The sequence below is a fragment of the Rhipicephalus sanguineus genome, chromosome 10 (genome assembly GCF_013339695.2).
Source record: "Rhipicephalus sanguineus isolate Rsan-2018 chromosome 10, BIME_Rsan_1.4, whole genome shotgun sequence".
NCBI classification, from domain to species: Eukaryota; Metazoa; Arthropoda; class Arachnida; order Ixodida; family Ixodidae; genus Rhipicephalus; species Rhipicephalus sanguineus.
In genome coordinates this window covers 68,524,955-68,539,083 of record NC_051185.1, presented here as the reverse complement: position 1 = coordinate 68,539,083, position 14,129 = coordinate 68,524,955, and the positions used below count along the sequence as shown (strand labels likewise).

General features: G+C 47.1%; 1 protein-coding gene across 1 annotated transcript in view; it reads left to right on the top strand.

Moving 5' to 3' along the window:
- The window catches only part of LOC119372071 (eukaryotic translation initiation factor 4E type 3), a 29,128-nt gene that overhangs the window by 7,781 nt on the left and 7,218 nt on the right, over nucleotides 1-14,129 (top strand). Inside the window, exon 5 of the mRNA XM_037642526.2 lies at nucleotides 878-1,036. Within this exon, the coding sequence (XP_037498454.1) occupies nucleotides 878-1,036 (159 nt within the window). The remainder of the gene's footprint in view (nucleotides 1-877; nucleotides 1,037-14,129) is intronic.

Here is a 14,129-nt window from a genome sequence, read left to right as displayed (position 1 = left end):
ACGTTTTATTGAAGTAATCCTGTGCTGACTACGAATAGGCCACACACACGTCACACACAACTATCTGCTGAGAGACGAAGAACCACCAACATGCAGTAAATGTCACGAGGAACTAACAGTAATACACGCTTTAATAGCTTGCCCACATCTGGAAACGCTCAGACAAAAACATTTTCATACGTTTTATAAGTTAAACATTCCATTTCACCCGATGCTACTCCTTGATGATGAGCCTTTAATACCCTTGGCTAATGTGATCACCTTCTTAGAGGAAGCAGAATTAATAAACAAACTGTAATTATGATAGACTGTGCCACCTTCACCATAATAGCAGTCTAACTTATGCAACCTGCAGCACGGCCTCGCCAGAGAGACCCTTGCTGCGGCAGGTATTTTTAAATCAGGCACTGGCCTCCCGGCCCTTGGATATAAGGACACGGGCAGAGCAGTAGTCTACGTAAACGCCGCTACAGTTTTACCATGATAACCTCGTGCACCGTTCATATACATTGACAATCCCACGCATCGCGCCCATAATTTTAGAGTATATATTTTTTTTACGCGCTTATGCAGCGAGTAATTTTAGGCCTCTCTACAGCCACGCTACACCATTCATCATATCCCATTTGTCATCTCCAAGCACATAGATCATAGTGTAGTTTCACTATAGCTTTTTTCCTCTCTTATCACCGTGTGTCTGGCGCAGCATAGCCTTAGTCGCTTTTGCGCCATAAAACCCAACATAAACAAACAAACAAACGAATGAGATGTATCGGAAAGCAGGAGCAAACTCGGGCTGTCAATGATGATATATGCCATGAAAAAGATTGGTAGTCTTGTCAACATAAGTCTTCTGTCCTCTGGTTTGTCTGTGCAGGAGATGACATATGCGGTGTGTCTGTGTGCGTGAGGGAGAAAGACGACATAGTGCAGCTGTGGAACGCCGACGCGCATCTCAGCGAGGGGGCTACAGTGCTGTCCCGCGTTCACGCCCTCTTGCCGCCAGGCATCACCCCAGTTGCCGAATTCTACAAACGTGAGTATAGTTTCTTAGTTAGAGCACATAAGACAGGATAGGATGCAGACAACACATGGGTACGACGCACTGGTGCTTATCATTTAAATGGACGCTAAAGTGAAACATGAATCGGTTTATGTTGGTGAACTGGACTTTGAAAACTCTAGTGACGCTAATTTCGCCATTATAGGTTTATTAATAGATGGGAAAATAAAGGTCGAAATTCCACTTTTAAATTTCGTGCCGAAATCTCCGCGCATGACGTCACGGATTTAAAGGTGTACTTGTCATATTTTGGCAACATTGGCTCAATGAAATTTTCTGAAACTTAGTATGTTAAGCCGATATGACTCCCTCAGAGGATGATGTACTTCATTTTTACTGATTAGGAACTACGTAGGCCCTAGTAGAAACTGTCAAAATCTATGACGTCACGAGAGTTGGTGCGGGAATTTGAAGGTGGCGTCGCCTCCCGCATTTTCTATTGTGCGTTTTCTCGCTTACCAAGCGCCTTCCTGTAGCAAGCGTGGTGTCTTTGTGTCTTGAAAGAGTAAGTTATTAATGCGAGGAAAGTCATTTTTCTCTCCAGTGTCGCTTTAAACAGCTGAAATCACTCTCTGCTTGCTGACAACATCCAGCTTACCAGTGGGATAACGCCAGAGTTACGAAACTCCATTCCAAAACCTGGGCATGTCCACAAACGAATCTGCGAAGGATCACTAACCAATGTGCCACCTGGGGGCGATGGCAGAAAACATACCACATAGCGATGTTCGCTACAGTCTGCCGTTATTGCGCGATTTACTGCCGCAAGAATTAGGAGAAGGCGCTTGCAAGAAAGGTTGATGAGTTTTATAAATGCAGTATCATCTGCAAAATGTAACCCACAAGTGTAAAAATGCTGCTCGCATCATCAATGCGGCATTCCTTGTGGGCTTGAGCTTCGTAACACACAAAAATGCCCTTTATTAGCTTGTTTTCTCACCTTCAGATGGCGCCACAATCAGCAGACCTCCGTGATTTTCTTCAAGTGGCATGTCCGGATTTTGATACATGGAGCCTATGGGGAGTTTCGAAACTCGTACGATTGAAGAACTCTGGATAACATGATCATAGCTGGCGTAGTATTGAACTTGTTAATATTTCACCATGGCAGACATTGGGGTCTGTAGTTGTCTGTTCTGGCTGTTTCAGTTCTCTTCTTTGACCTCTCGTCCAACAATCACGACCCTCGCTCTTCCATATAAAGCAGTCATTCGTTTATCATGTCAAGCGTAGACCAGACCACCCCATTTGTCAGGTTGGTGGGCAGCGTCCTAATGTGCTACTCGCCTGCTGGCAACATTGCTGCACCTTCTCCTCGTCTCACGCTGTCACGAATGCCGGCATTCATAATAATGAATGTTGGCATTCCCTCCCTCACGCCTTACACTCAGGCGAGCTAGGATGTACCATGAGAAGACACGCGCCATTCTCTGTGGCTACTTCTGGTACGGCAAGTCTGCTGCATCCTGGAAGCGCTGGACGTCGTCACCCACTCACCAATGCCGAACGCAGTCTGTGCGAGTGTCGGCGACTCGAACCAAAGCTATCGTACAATAAAGTTTTCCTTGTCTATCAAAGTATCTGAAGCTTAATTGTCTATCGAAACATAGGTGCATGGTAAGCATTGTTACCCGAATACACTAGAATCTCGATGATACGAATTCGTCGGGAGCGCACGAAATATTCGTATCATCCCGAATTCATATAAGCCATAACAAGCTAAGCAGAACAAGAAAATGAACACATACTTTATTGGGCACAACTACTTGCGGCCAAAAAAGTCTGTAATGTTCGTTTGCACTTTCCTGCCCTCAGTGTCGCCGAGAAGACCTGCTTGAAAGGAATAAAACCGTGTAGCGGTTTCGTCACTCACGCTGCCGGCACTTGTGCAGAGTAGAATGTTGAGAGCATGAAGAGATTCCGACGTCGACGGTGGTAGTTGGTCACACACGTCGACGTCTTCACCATCACTGTCAGACTCCACTTCATTCACTTTGTCGACCAGGTCCTCATAGACCTTAACCCACAGGTCGCAACGTTGTCGTCCGTGGTGATGAAGTCTTGAGCAGAAGCTTCAGTTTTCAGACTCTCCCAGCCTTCAATCACCAAGTCCTCATTGGGCTCTTGATTAACTCCCGTAGGAACCATGTCCGGTCCCGTGATAAATCCGCATTTGCGAAAACAGTTCGCGATTGTGTCTGAGGTCACATTGTCCCAAGACATGGCCAAGAAGTGCAAGGCATCGAGCAGACTGATCCGCAAATTGTCATCCTTGTGATCAATTTTTGCGAGGAGACGCCTCACTAACAGTCCTTTGAAATGGTGTTTCAGATTCCGAATTATTCCCGCGTCCAGTGGCTGGAGATGGCTCGTAGTGTTTGCATGAAGAAATATTACGGTGACGTTGTTAAAGGTAGTCTCTTTTGGATGGGCCGAACACTGGTCTACGAAAAGCAAAATCTTTCGGTTTTTTGCTGCCATTTTCCTATCCAGGTACGTGAGGAACTCGCGGAAAAAATCCGCGGTCATTCATGCTTTTTTGTTTCCTTTGTACAAACAAGGTAAACGTCCCGCCGATCGAAAGCACCGCGGCTGTTTCAACTTGCCTATGACGGTCAGCTGCATTTTCTCTGAGCCGTTGGCATTCACGCAAAAAAGCACGGTGACTCTTTCCTTACTTTTTTGGCCACCCTGGCAAGCCTGGCCCTTCACGCACAAGCTCCTCTCCGGTTGCAAATTAAAAAAGAGGCCCGCGTCGTCAGCATTAAATACGTCGCACGATGCGTAGTCAGAAATCAGTGCCGGCAGCGTGTTCAGCCAGTCGCTGACGGCTGATTGATCCACTTTTTTCGCTTCACCGCAAACAACTCTGTAGACAAGTCCGTGTCTTTCTTTGAAACGATGGAGCCATCCCTCGGAAGCTTGGAAGTTTTCAATCCCAAGGGAAAACGTTATGCTGTCGGCCTTTTCGCGTAGCACCTTGCCGTCGACGTTGACGCCGGCGGCTGTCACTTCGCGAAACCACGTCAGCAGGACCTCTTCCAGCTTCACGTGTGCAGCCGTCTTCGCCTGTTTGACGTTTCCGCCGAAGTGCTGGGCATTCTTCAACACAGCGTCTCGCTGCCCAACAATGGTGCAGAGTGTCGGCGGTGCTATGCCTAACTCCTTTGCTAAGTCAACACGTTTCTTCTTCGGGTTCTCATCGACCTTCTTCGGGATATCAATTTTCTCCTTAAACGAAAGGGCCTTCCGTTTTGTGGGGTCTGAGGCAATAAACGCCGCCGCCCTCGGAACACACGGAGACAGTTCACACGGTCGGGCAACAAACACGTGGAGGTTTATTAAACACTTCTTTACATATATGGTGAGCTCCCCGGCCGAATTAGTAAACACGTAACACGTAACAATGAATACTGGGAAACATATGACACACTCAAGACAGTATAAGACATGCAATACAATATAACATAAGACATAGATAAGACATAAAATAAGGCAACATAATACAATACAAATGCGGTGGCGGCGCCGCAGATGCACGACTCACCACGAGGGCCCGAGGGCAGCGAGCCGCGGTACCGTCCCCCGGACCCACCGCGACGAGACGCCCATCCGCGCGCGCAGCCACACCCGAAAAAGACTCACTCCTGTTTCTATGCGCCGGCCTAAATTCGCGGCGGCGATGCCGGCGCCACCGCGCTAAACTCGGGTTCCAGGCAGCGCATCACTGACCTTGGACGAACACCTCGGCTTACGCCAAGCACGTGCGTTCCAAACACAGCGGCCGCGCCCCAGTTACGGCAGCTGCCTTTACAGAGGTGATATAGCACTCCCACAGTTTCCGCGACATGTCGAACAGCGAAGCTTCGGTCTTCCTGTGCGAACTCAACTTGCGTCCGTCACGTTTATATGCAGCGTTCTCGTAGCATGTAACGCACAGGGCAGCGGCGAACAGACCTGAGACAACTGCTGCGCATCAGCCTGTGATAGCGATGGTGATTCGGCTTGCAGATGGGGTCGCCCTGCGCGAAAGCGCGGCATAGCAACGAAAAAAAAAAAAAAATGGGTGACATGACTTGTCAGACACGTGACTTCCCTTGGCTTGCCAGGTTTCGGGAGGCGGGTGTGGAGAGGAGGGCCAGTGGCTGCTGCCGCTCGTCCGGCCGGCAGAGGTGAAGGGAAGCGGGTATGAAAAGGGACAGCAGCCGCGCGTTAGCCACGGTGGCTTATCTTCCCCTCCGAGACCAACTGCGTCACCTCGCTCGCGTGCGCCCGTCAGTCGCGCATTCGTATCATCGGCGACGGCTTAAGAAAATGTTCGTGTAATCCCAAATCATAACGTATTCTATATAACATAGTCCGTCCAAAACATTCTTGAAATTAGTATCATCGCGAAATTCGGATCAACCGTAATCGTATCATCGAGATTCTACTGTAGTATAGCGATCCCCCCGACATCTGGTGAGACCTTGAAACCTGTCTTTTGCTGCAGTTCAGTGTGATAGTCTCGTCTTATTTAGCGATTTATTTCTGCCTACTATGCGGGATGTGTTCCCTTCAGCTGCGAATTATGAAGGACTGTCTGTAAAGGTGCCAAATCTACACAACTTTGTTCCAAGGCACCTAATATTTTATTGCAAGAGAAGGCTGTACTAATATGTTGATTTGTGTGTTTTTCAGCAATGAGTTTCGATTAGTGTGTAATTAAAGATCTATTTATGCTGAAGTCAGTCATGTTTTCACTTTTATAAAAATAATCAGCTCTCAGGCTTGAAGTGAGCGAATAAAAACAACGTGTGAGCAAGCAAAATATATAATTTTGGCGTGACTCTAGAAACGGAGCATGTTGAACAGCTTGTCGAACCCATAGTGTCATCAGCAATGTGACCCTCTGCAGCAACACGCAGCGTCAAATGAGTGCTAGTTGTCCATCCAGGAACCATTTACAAATGTGCACATTGCATTTCAGGCCTGTTCAGGTAACGCAGCCTGACAAGCCTTTACACTTGATGTGCGCAATTGTACACGCCACCGCTGAAGGGGATATCACAGATGAGCGTTTAGCTTAGCGACAGCAATGTATGCATGACTTTCATTATTTGCAAGCTTCGTTACAGCATAGACTACGTTGAAAAAAGAACGAAACAGCAGTAAGGTACACTGAGCTAGTTCAAAGAGAGTGTCATCTAAAGCTAAGGAGAGGTGTAAGGAGCCCAATATTGGCGATGAGAAAATTTTTCAATATTCTTTAACATCGCATGCAACTGCAACTATCTAAAAGCACTTAAACAGCCAGCGGTGAAGGAGAAAGAGTTTGTCAACCTACAACGTAAGCCGTTGATTGTGCAAATGCAGCAATTGAAACTATGGCACTGTGTGGAGACGAAGAAGGTGAACAGTTATAGCTTTGTGTGCAGTATTTTCTCCTGCTTTGTAACCCACCTAACTCAACAAGGACGTACAACATGTCTCAAGAACTCGCCATTCTTCTTTGAACTGTACCGAAGAAAGTCATCGCCATGTTCTGTGTGTCTGTTTCGTTTCTCATGGCAGCACATACATATTGATTAATTTTTTAATTCTATTTATATAAAAGAGAGCCAGGGTGGGGGTATGGTGGCTAGAAGGAGAGGTGTCAGCATTGTCTCGGCCGCGCCTCGAAAGGAGGCGTGCTGGTATTTCATGCCGCCGCGGGGCGGCGCGCACGTCAGTACCGAGATCTGTCAAGAACACCCGCCGACCGCTGGCACCGCACGTTTCGTCGCTTGCACGTGTTCTCGCAACGTCTGCAGTGTGCCGATTTGGAGTTGTTCGGTATCGGTACGTACCGATGTGACCATGCCACAGTGATGAGTGAACAGCAAAGACACTGCTTTGTAGCTGGATACATTGTAAGAGTGTGTCAAAATAGATGTCTTGCTTGTACAAATAGACCTTGGTTTTCGATGCGCAAGTCATAAAAGTTAGGGGTGGTGAAGGTAAAAACCTCGAGGCACTGCGCCGACCAAAATGAAAGTTAAAACACACAGCAAAGACGTTTCGGCTCCCACACGGGAGCCTTGTTCACAAGTGAAAATTTAGGGGTGTGCGAATATTAGATCGAGTTTCGAATTCGAGTCGAATAATACCTAACCGAATAATTCGATTCGACTTTCGAATAGCTAGTATTCGAAGTTTCGAATAATTCAACAGGACGAATATCTAAAACGTGACAAAGGTGCAACTTGGCTAGGGTGGAGCGGATAAAACTAACGCTAACTTTCGTTAAAACTTTCACCGATATCCTGGTACAAAAGCAAGTGCATGTTTATTTCAAAGGCGATCATGTAATTTGCACACGTAAAAAAAAAAGAAACATGAGCAAACTGTCAAGCTCTTCACAACTTCGCCTCTGAAACGAAAGCATGGACTTTCCTTTCCTAGTTCGGTTGCGAATGCCGCAGGCGACGTAATACATTCCGACTTCGGCCCGCGAAACCCTCGGTGATTGGATTCATATATGAAAATTTGTTCCCGCTGTGCAGTCGTCACTGCCGCATCGCACCACTCGTTCAAGAATTCCCATCGCTCCGGCACGTAGTTGGAACACTGCTGTGAACGAGCGCCGGAAGATTGTTGGGCCCCGAGTACGCATCGAGATAAAGCAGTATTGCGCGACCACAGATGGAACACAATTGAAGGTGCCGTATTCCGTGACCATACGGAAAAAATCTAGCTACCGAACCTCCTTTTTTTAGCCGTTGAGAGCGCCCCAGCTAACTAGAGTGACGGCTCTTCTATCAACATGCCTGTGCACCCAGAAAAGCAGAAGAAAAATACTCTTCCGAACAAGCGCGTAATAAAGCTGCCACCAACCCGTAGCGTCCCTGATTTTTCCTTTGTCTTGCTGTAACTGGCGGTACAAGTTTCATGTAAATATACTTACTATTCGATATTTTTGCCACTATTCGATTCGATATGAAATTTCACTATTCGCACACCCCTAATAAAAATAACGTGTTCAAGTATGGTTGCTGATACCTTTACCTGCATAGAGACGTCACGGAGAACACTGTGGCATCAAAGTGAAAAGTGCACGGACGTTGTTTTGGTGTGAAGCTCGAGGCAAGTCATTCATTTGATTCCCTATCTTCCAGCGCTTCGGGGTGCGAGTGGCAAACGTAGCTGATATACAAGGAAGTAAATTGAAAACATTAGTATTCAGTGCCAATACACGCTTTGCAGCGAGCCGCCACAAATGTGCCAGCTAGCCTTTGTTATAATCCGCTTGGTAGCGTGAAATGGTTGCAACGAAAAGCGGCAGCTATGCGCGCGCGGGCATCTCGGAGCCGACAGCAGCGCCGCCGCATCTGGATGAATTCTCGCTCCCTCTCTGGCGCGCCGATGCTGACGCCTCTCCTTCTAGCCGCCATAGTGGGGGTTAGCTGGTTGTGCATTGTAGCTGAGGGATGCAGTGCTTTACTGAGACATGCGAGAAAAGAAGCAGGTGTAAGGAGAACATGGGTACGAACAGAACAAGCGTGAACTAACAACTGTTTATTTGACATATTCATGACAGGAAATATATGCAAAGAAGAAAAAGATGAATGGGATAAAAGAAATAGCATGTGTGCAAGTAACACACAAAGGGGTTCGAAGATGTGTTACTGGCATTGTCTGCCATCAAACAGATTGATAGTAGACTTCAATAGAATACACAAAGGGTCAAAACATGTTCCAGTTTCTCTTCCTGATGTGTTATAGTAAAAGCTCGATAATTCGGATTTCACGGGACAGGAGAAAGTGTCCGAATTGACCGAATGCCAAATTATCGAAGGTATTGAGAAAACAATAAAGAAAGGTCTGTTACATCAATAAACTTTCATTTTCTTGATGGACACGTAAATAGCGTACTTATTTTGCATAAGAGCAGCATAAAAGCCGTAATTTTACTCACCTTGCGACTTCATTCTCAATGCGACAACGGCGCCAGACTGCCGTGCTTAATCAGCCCAAAACATGCTCTGCACCCCTCCCTATTTATTCCGTGCCACACCATCCCCACCACCCCACGCATGTGACGATAGTTCTTTTACAGGTAAAATGGCCGGCAACAGATAGTTCATCCATCGCAATGTAGCAAACGAGTTTTATGCCAGCAGGACCGCGGCTGAAAGCTCTTCATCTTCAACAGCTTCAGCCATGTCTGTGTTTTGTGACATTGCGCACGCATTGCATGAAGTTAAGACGAAGCTGCTGAGTACCGGATTCGCATGCGGACAAAATTGTGGTCACTAACTGAATATAGCGATGCAGACAGCGCCGCCTCGTTTCGGTTGTCTGCGAACGCAGTTTTCGCTCTTCTGCGTCGCACATTTGCGGCGCTTCGCGCTCGGCGCCCTCCACAGATCGTCCGAATTAACCTGGTTGTGGCCAGATGTGACCGAATCAACGAGAGTTTGATGCCATTAAACAATACATATGCTGGGCGGAAACAGGGAACACATCCGAATAAACGGGGGTCGAATTAACGAGCTTGTCTTTTCTTTTTAACTTGTTTATTCCTATTTTTATTTTGTTCATATTTGTCTTTGTTGCGTACACTTCCTTTCGTCAATATTGTCGCAATGCGGAAAGAACAGGACACAGGACCACGGTGCGACAAGGAAAACAAGGTCTGTATTGACAGATCAAAAGAGCAGCCACTTCAACGTCGTCTTCCTCAGAGAGCGACCGTGGTTGCTGCTCGTGCTCCTCACTTCGTTGTCCTCTGTCGGTCTGCCGGCTTTTAGTCGTGACATCAGCCTCCCTTCCAAGAAAGCATCGTCCCGATGCTTCATAACCACAGGGGTCTGTACGCACTGGCAGCATATGATTTCATTCGGACAAATAGGGCTTCATCCGAACCACGTGTACGACTTCTAGTGCATGCCTTTTACGCCTTGAGCCATGAGCAGTATCGGGAACATCCTCATAGTTGACGTCAGTGGGACGTCGGAGAACTTTATACGGCCCGAAGTACCGTCTTAACAGCTTTTCTGATAGGCCACGACGTCGAATTGGAGTCCAGACCCAAACTTTCTCTCCCGGCGTGTATGAGACTGGTCGGTGACGAAGATTATATCGCGTTGAATCGTAGTCCTGCTGGCGACAAATACGTATGCGCGCAAGTTGTCGGGATTCTTCAGCAAGCTGGGTGATGTAATCGGCATCTGTTTCGGCTCCTTCGCACTCATGTGGCAGCATAGCATCTAGCATAGTTGTCACCTCACGACCGTGGAGAAGGCGGAACGGTGTCATTCGTGTTGTTTCTTGGTGAGCCGTGTTTATATGCGAACGTGACATACGGCAAGATCTCGTCCCAGTTTTTATGCTCCACATCGACGTACATGCAAAGCATATCTGCAAGTGTCTTGTTGAGGCGCTCCGTCAGACCATTCGTTTGCGGATGATACACCGTTGTTCGCCGGTGAGATGTGCCACTGTCTTAAAACTATCTCTAATAGCTCGGCTGTGAATGCAGTTCCCCTGTCAGTTATTACCACTGATGGAGCGCCATGCCTCAGAACCACATTCTCTACAAAAAATCGAGCTGCTTCACTTGCAGTGCCCCTCTCCAGAGCCTTGGTTTCGGCGTTGCGAGTAAGGTAGTCTGTGGCTACTATAATCCATCTACGACCCGCCGACGAGGTTGGCCATGGGCCTAGGAGATCCATTCCGACTTGAGCGAATGGAGTACCAGGGACGTCAATAGGATGGAGCAGGCCTGCTGGTTTGACGGGCGGTACTTTCCTGCGTTGGCAATCAAGGCATGTGCGAACGTACTGTTGAACGGTCGCCGTCAGTCTTGGCCAGTAGTACTTCTGCCTCACTCTACACAGCGTTCGCGTGTAACCCAAGTGGCCGGAGGATGTTGGTTCGTCATGGCATGCCTGTAATACTTCGCTCCTTAGAGATGTTGGAATGACGAGTAAGTAGTCGTTTCCGTTCGGCGTAAAGTTCACTTTATACAGGACGTCGTTGCGCAAGCAAAATGATGATAGTCCTCTCGCAAACAGTTTCGCCACAGCTGAAGTGCGACCCACGGTGCGACAAGGAAAACAAGGTCTGTATTGACAGATCAAAAGAGCAGCCACTTCAACGTCGTCTTCCTCAGAGAGCGACCGTGGTTGCTGCTCGTGCTCCTCACTTCGTTGTCCTCTGTCGGTCTGCCGGCTTTTAGTCGTGACAATATGTCAAACAAACAGTTCTTAGTTTGGGCTTGTTCTGTTCATAGCTGTGTTTCCCTTGAATTTTTGTCTTTTTTGCATGTCTCAGTAGCATGCTGCATCACTCAGCTGTATAAAGAATTCTGCTTTGATAAAGAATCAGCCAGCAAGAGCGTATGGATGTCGGTGACTACGCATTCAGTGCAGTTTTTTCTTTTTTTTCTGCATGTTGAAGCTTCTCACTGTGCATGCCAAATGTCTGATGCACTATATTCCCCTCACTAGTTTGTTACACGTGACTTGCTCGTGTACTCTTTGCCTTTTAGTTGATTTGTGTAGTGTTCATCATCCGCAAGAATGTCTACATCTGTATCGGTAGTATGGAAACACTGAAGAGCCAACACCAGTTTCAATGTCTCGTAAAACAAGATTAATAACGTTGGTATCACAATCAGTGCACAGTTCTTCTGTGTCTAGTGCCAAGCTTTGCAAGTGATGAAATGCCAGAAACATAGAGAAAGTGTAAAGAAATACTTTAAAGGGACACTAAAGGCAAATATTAAGTCGACGTTGATTGTTGAAATAGCGGTCCAGGAACCTCGTAGTGCTACTTTTATGCCAAGGAAGTGCTTATTTTGAAATAAAATCACGTTTTTAGTGGTCCGCATCGCGTTAGCGCGCTTCAAATCTCCCGCCTGAAAATGCGACTTTCATACGTCACTGCTGCCATGCCCAACGTTGCCCGCTTTTACTGCGCGGCCGCCGACACTAGTAGCAGCAGAACGGAAGTAGCGGGACCCACAGTAGCAACAACGGCCATCGAAGCCATCGAAGCTTGCCGCAGTCCCGCAGCGAGCACACACGCAGAGGTTTTTACTGCTCAGCACACTGGCGCAATGGCATGACACTAAGCCACATCGAGCGTAAGGGTTCATTCCGCGGCACCCAGTGAAAAGACACACCGGTTTCCTTGCTGCAGCACTGGCGTTGTGCACCATTCGGGCATCCGGCAATATCACATGCATGCGGCATTTTGTCGAACTTTCGGTCAGAGCGAGTTTCACGAGCGCGCAAAACACACGCGGCAGTACGCGATCTCGAAACTTAAGGTCCCTGTACCGAAACTACCACTGAGACGCGACCACGTGAGCGAAGCAGGGCGCCGGGCGAGGCTCAGTTCGGCGAAAACGGAACCTTTGAACCACGCGCGCCGTTCCCCATATGGCAATGCCACGGTGGTTCTTTTTTCCATGAATCAAGCGGAAACGAACAAACAGCATTTTATTACGTCTTTTGATGCTCGGAAAGTTCTTTTTTTACTGCTGCTAGTTTGATTACTAGTGATTTATTGTAGGCCGACTTCCATACGTCATCGGGATCACTTCGAAAATGTCCCACCCGTGGTGCTCATCATGTGATACATTTAGCTTAATTTCCCGGTAAGTAGGGCACTGCTGTTGATAATATTGCCATTTTAGAAGTTGTCATACATTGGGCTTTCACTATGACATAAATTGTTATTTGCCTTTAGTGTCCCTTTAAGGGAGGAAATCCATATGGATTTCGTTGTGGCTTTGTGCTGCAAATGGGTGGTTGTCAATTTCCATTTCTGAACCCTTCAGCCACCTTGCAGGGTTCCGTAGAAGTGATTTTTTGCGACCAGTTGGAACTGGTTTTGGCATGTTACTGGGAGCTGTTGGATTTCTTTGCAAACTAGTTGCTTCTGCAATTGGAACCAACTGATAAGGCAGCCCCACTTAATATAATTTGGATGTTCTCATTTGAGATATGTTTATTTCTTTATAACAGAAAATTGGCATAATTTTTGTTTCGTGCAATTTGACTCCACCGTATGTTGCACTTCATATTACCACCTACTTTTACCAAAGCAGCTGTCCTAACATTGATATTTTCTAAGAATCACTATGATATACGAGGGGCAGTCAGAATGTTCCCAGAAAGACTTTGCCGAGGCCGAATGAGCGATAAAATGGTGTGCTCATGATTGGGTAGGGAACTGGGCATGTTTGCACGTGCGCAATGCAGCTCTGGACAGGTTTCAGTGTGCATTGGTCTACGTGCAAGTTTTGCAGACAATGCACGATGCGGTTCGAAGGATGTGACAGGGCAAGTGGCAAGGCAAGTGGTGTCTGCATCCCAGTAACTCGCCAAGCCACACATTACTTGCGTGCAAATTCCTCGTCGAAAATAACATTCCGGTCATCCCTCAACCGCCGTACTAACCAAATCTCACTCCAAATGACTGTTGGCTCTTCCCTACTCTGAAAGTGGGCCTCAAGGGGCACGTTTTACAACTGTGGAGGACATCAATTGTAAATGTGACAGCTAAGCTCGGACAGATTCTCAGATTAGCCTTGTATCGCTGCTTCGAACAATTGCAGCAGCAATGGAGCAAGTATGTGCGTGTGTGCAAGGGTTACACTTTGAAGGTGGTTAGGTAAGCATCATAGAATATAGCATTAGCAAGCTCAGCGACCATTCTGGGAACTTTTTGACTGCCCCTGATATACGAAGCAACCATTGACAGGATGCCCTGCATAATCAGTCGTTGTCAAAATATGCGAGATGCCACTCAATCGGCAGTTCAATGGGCCTACTGTATTGGGTGTGTACTTCGATGTGCCTCTATGCATGTGTTTGAAAAATATATTTGGTTTGAAATGCCTGAAGATATGTTCTGCAAGCTTTTCTAAGGTGCAGGAAGAATGTTCCCATAAAAGCTGGAACTCATAACTGCACCACATGACGAGAAATTAAATTGTTAAGGTGTCAGTCCTGTGTATTTGTATGGGTCAAAAATGAAAAGCTCAGCACCCCACTCAGCCATTGCTATGTGTAGTACAATGCAAGACGTTGCA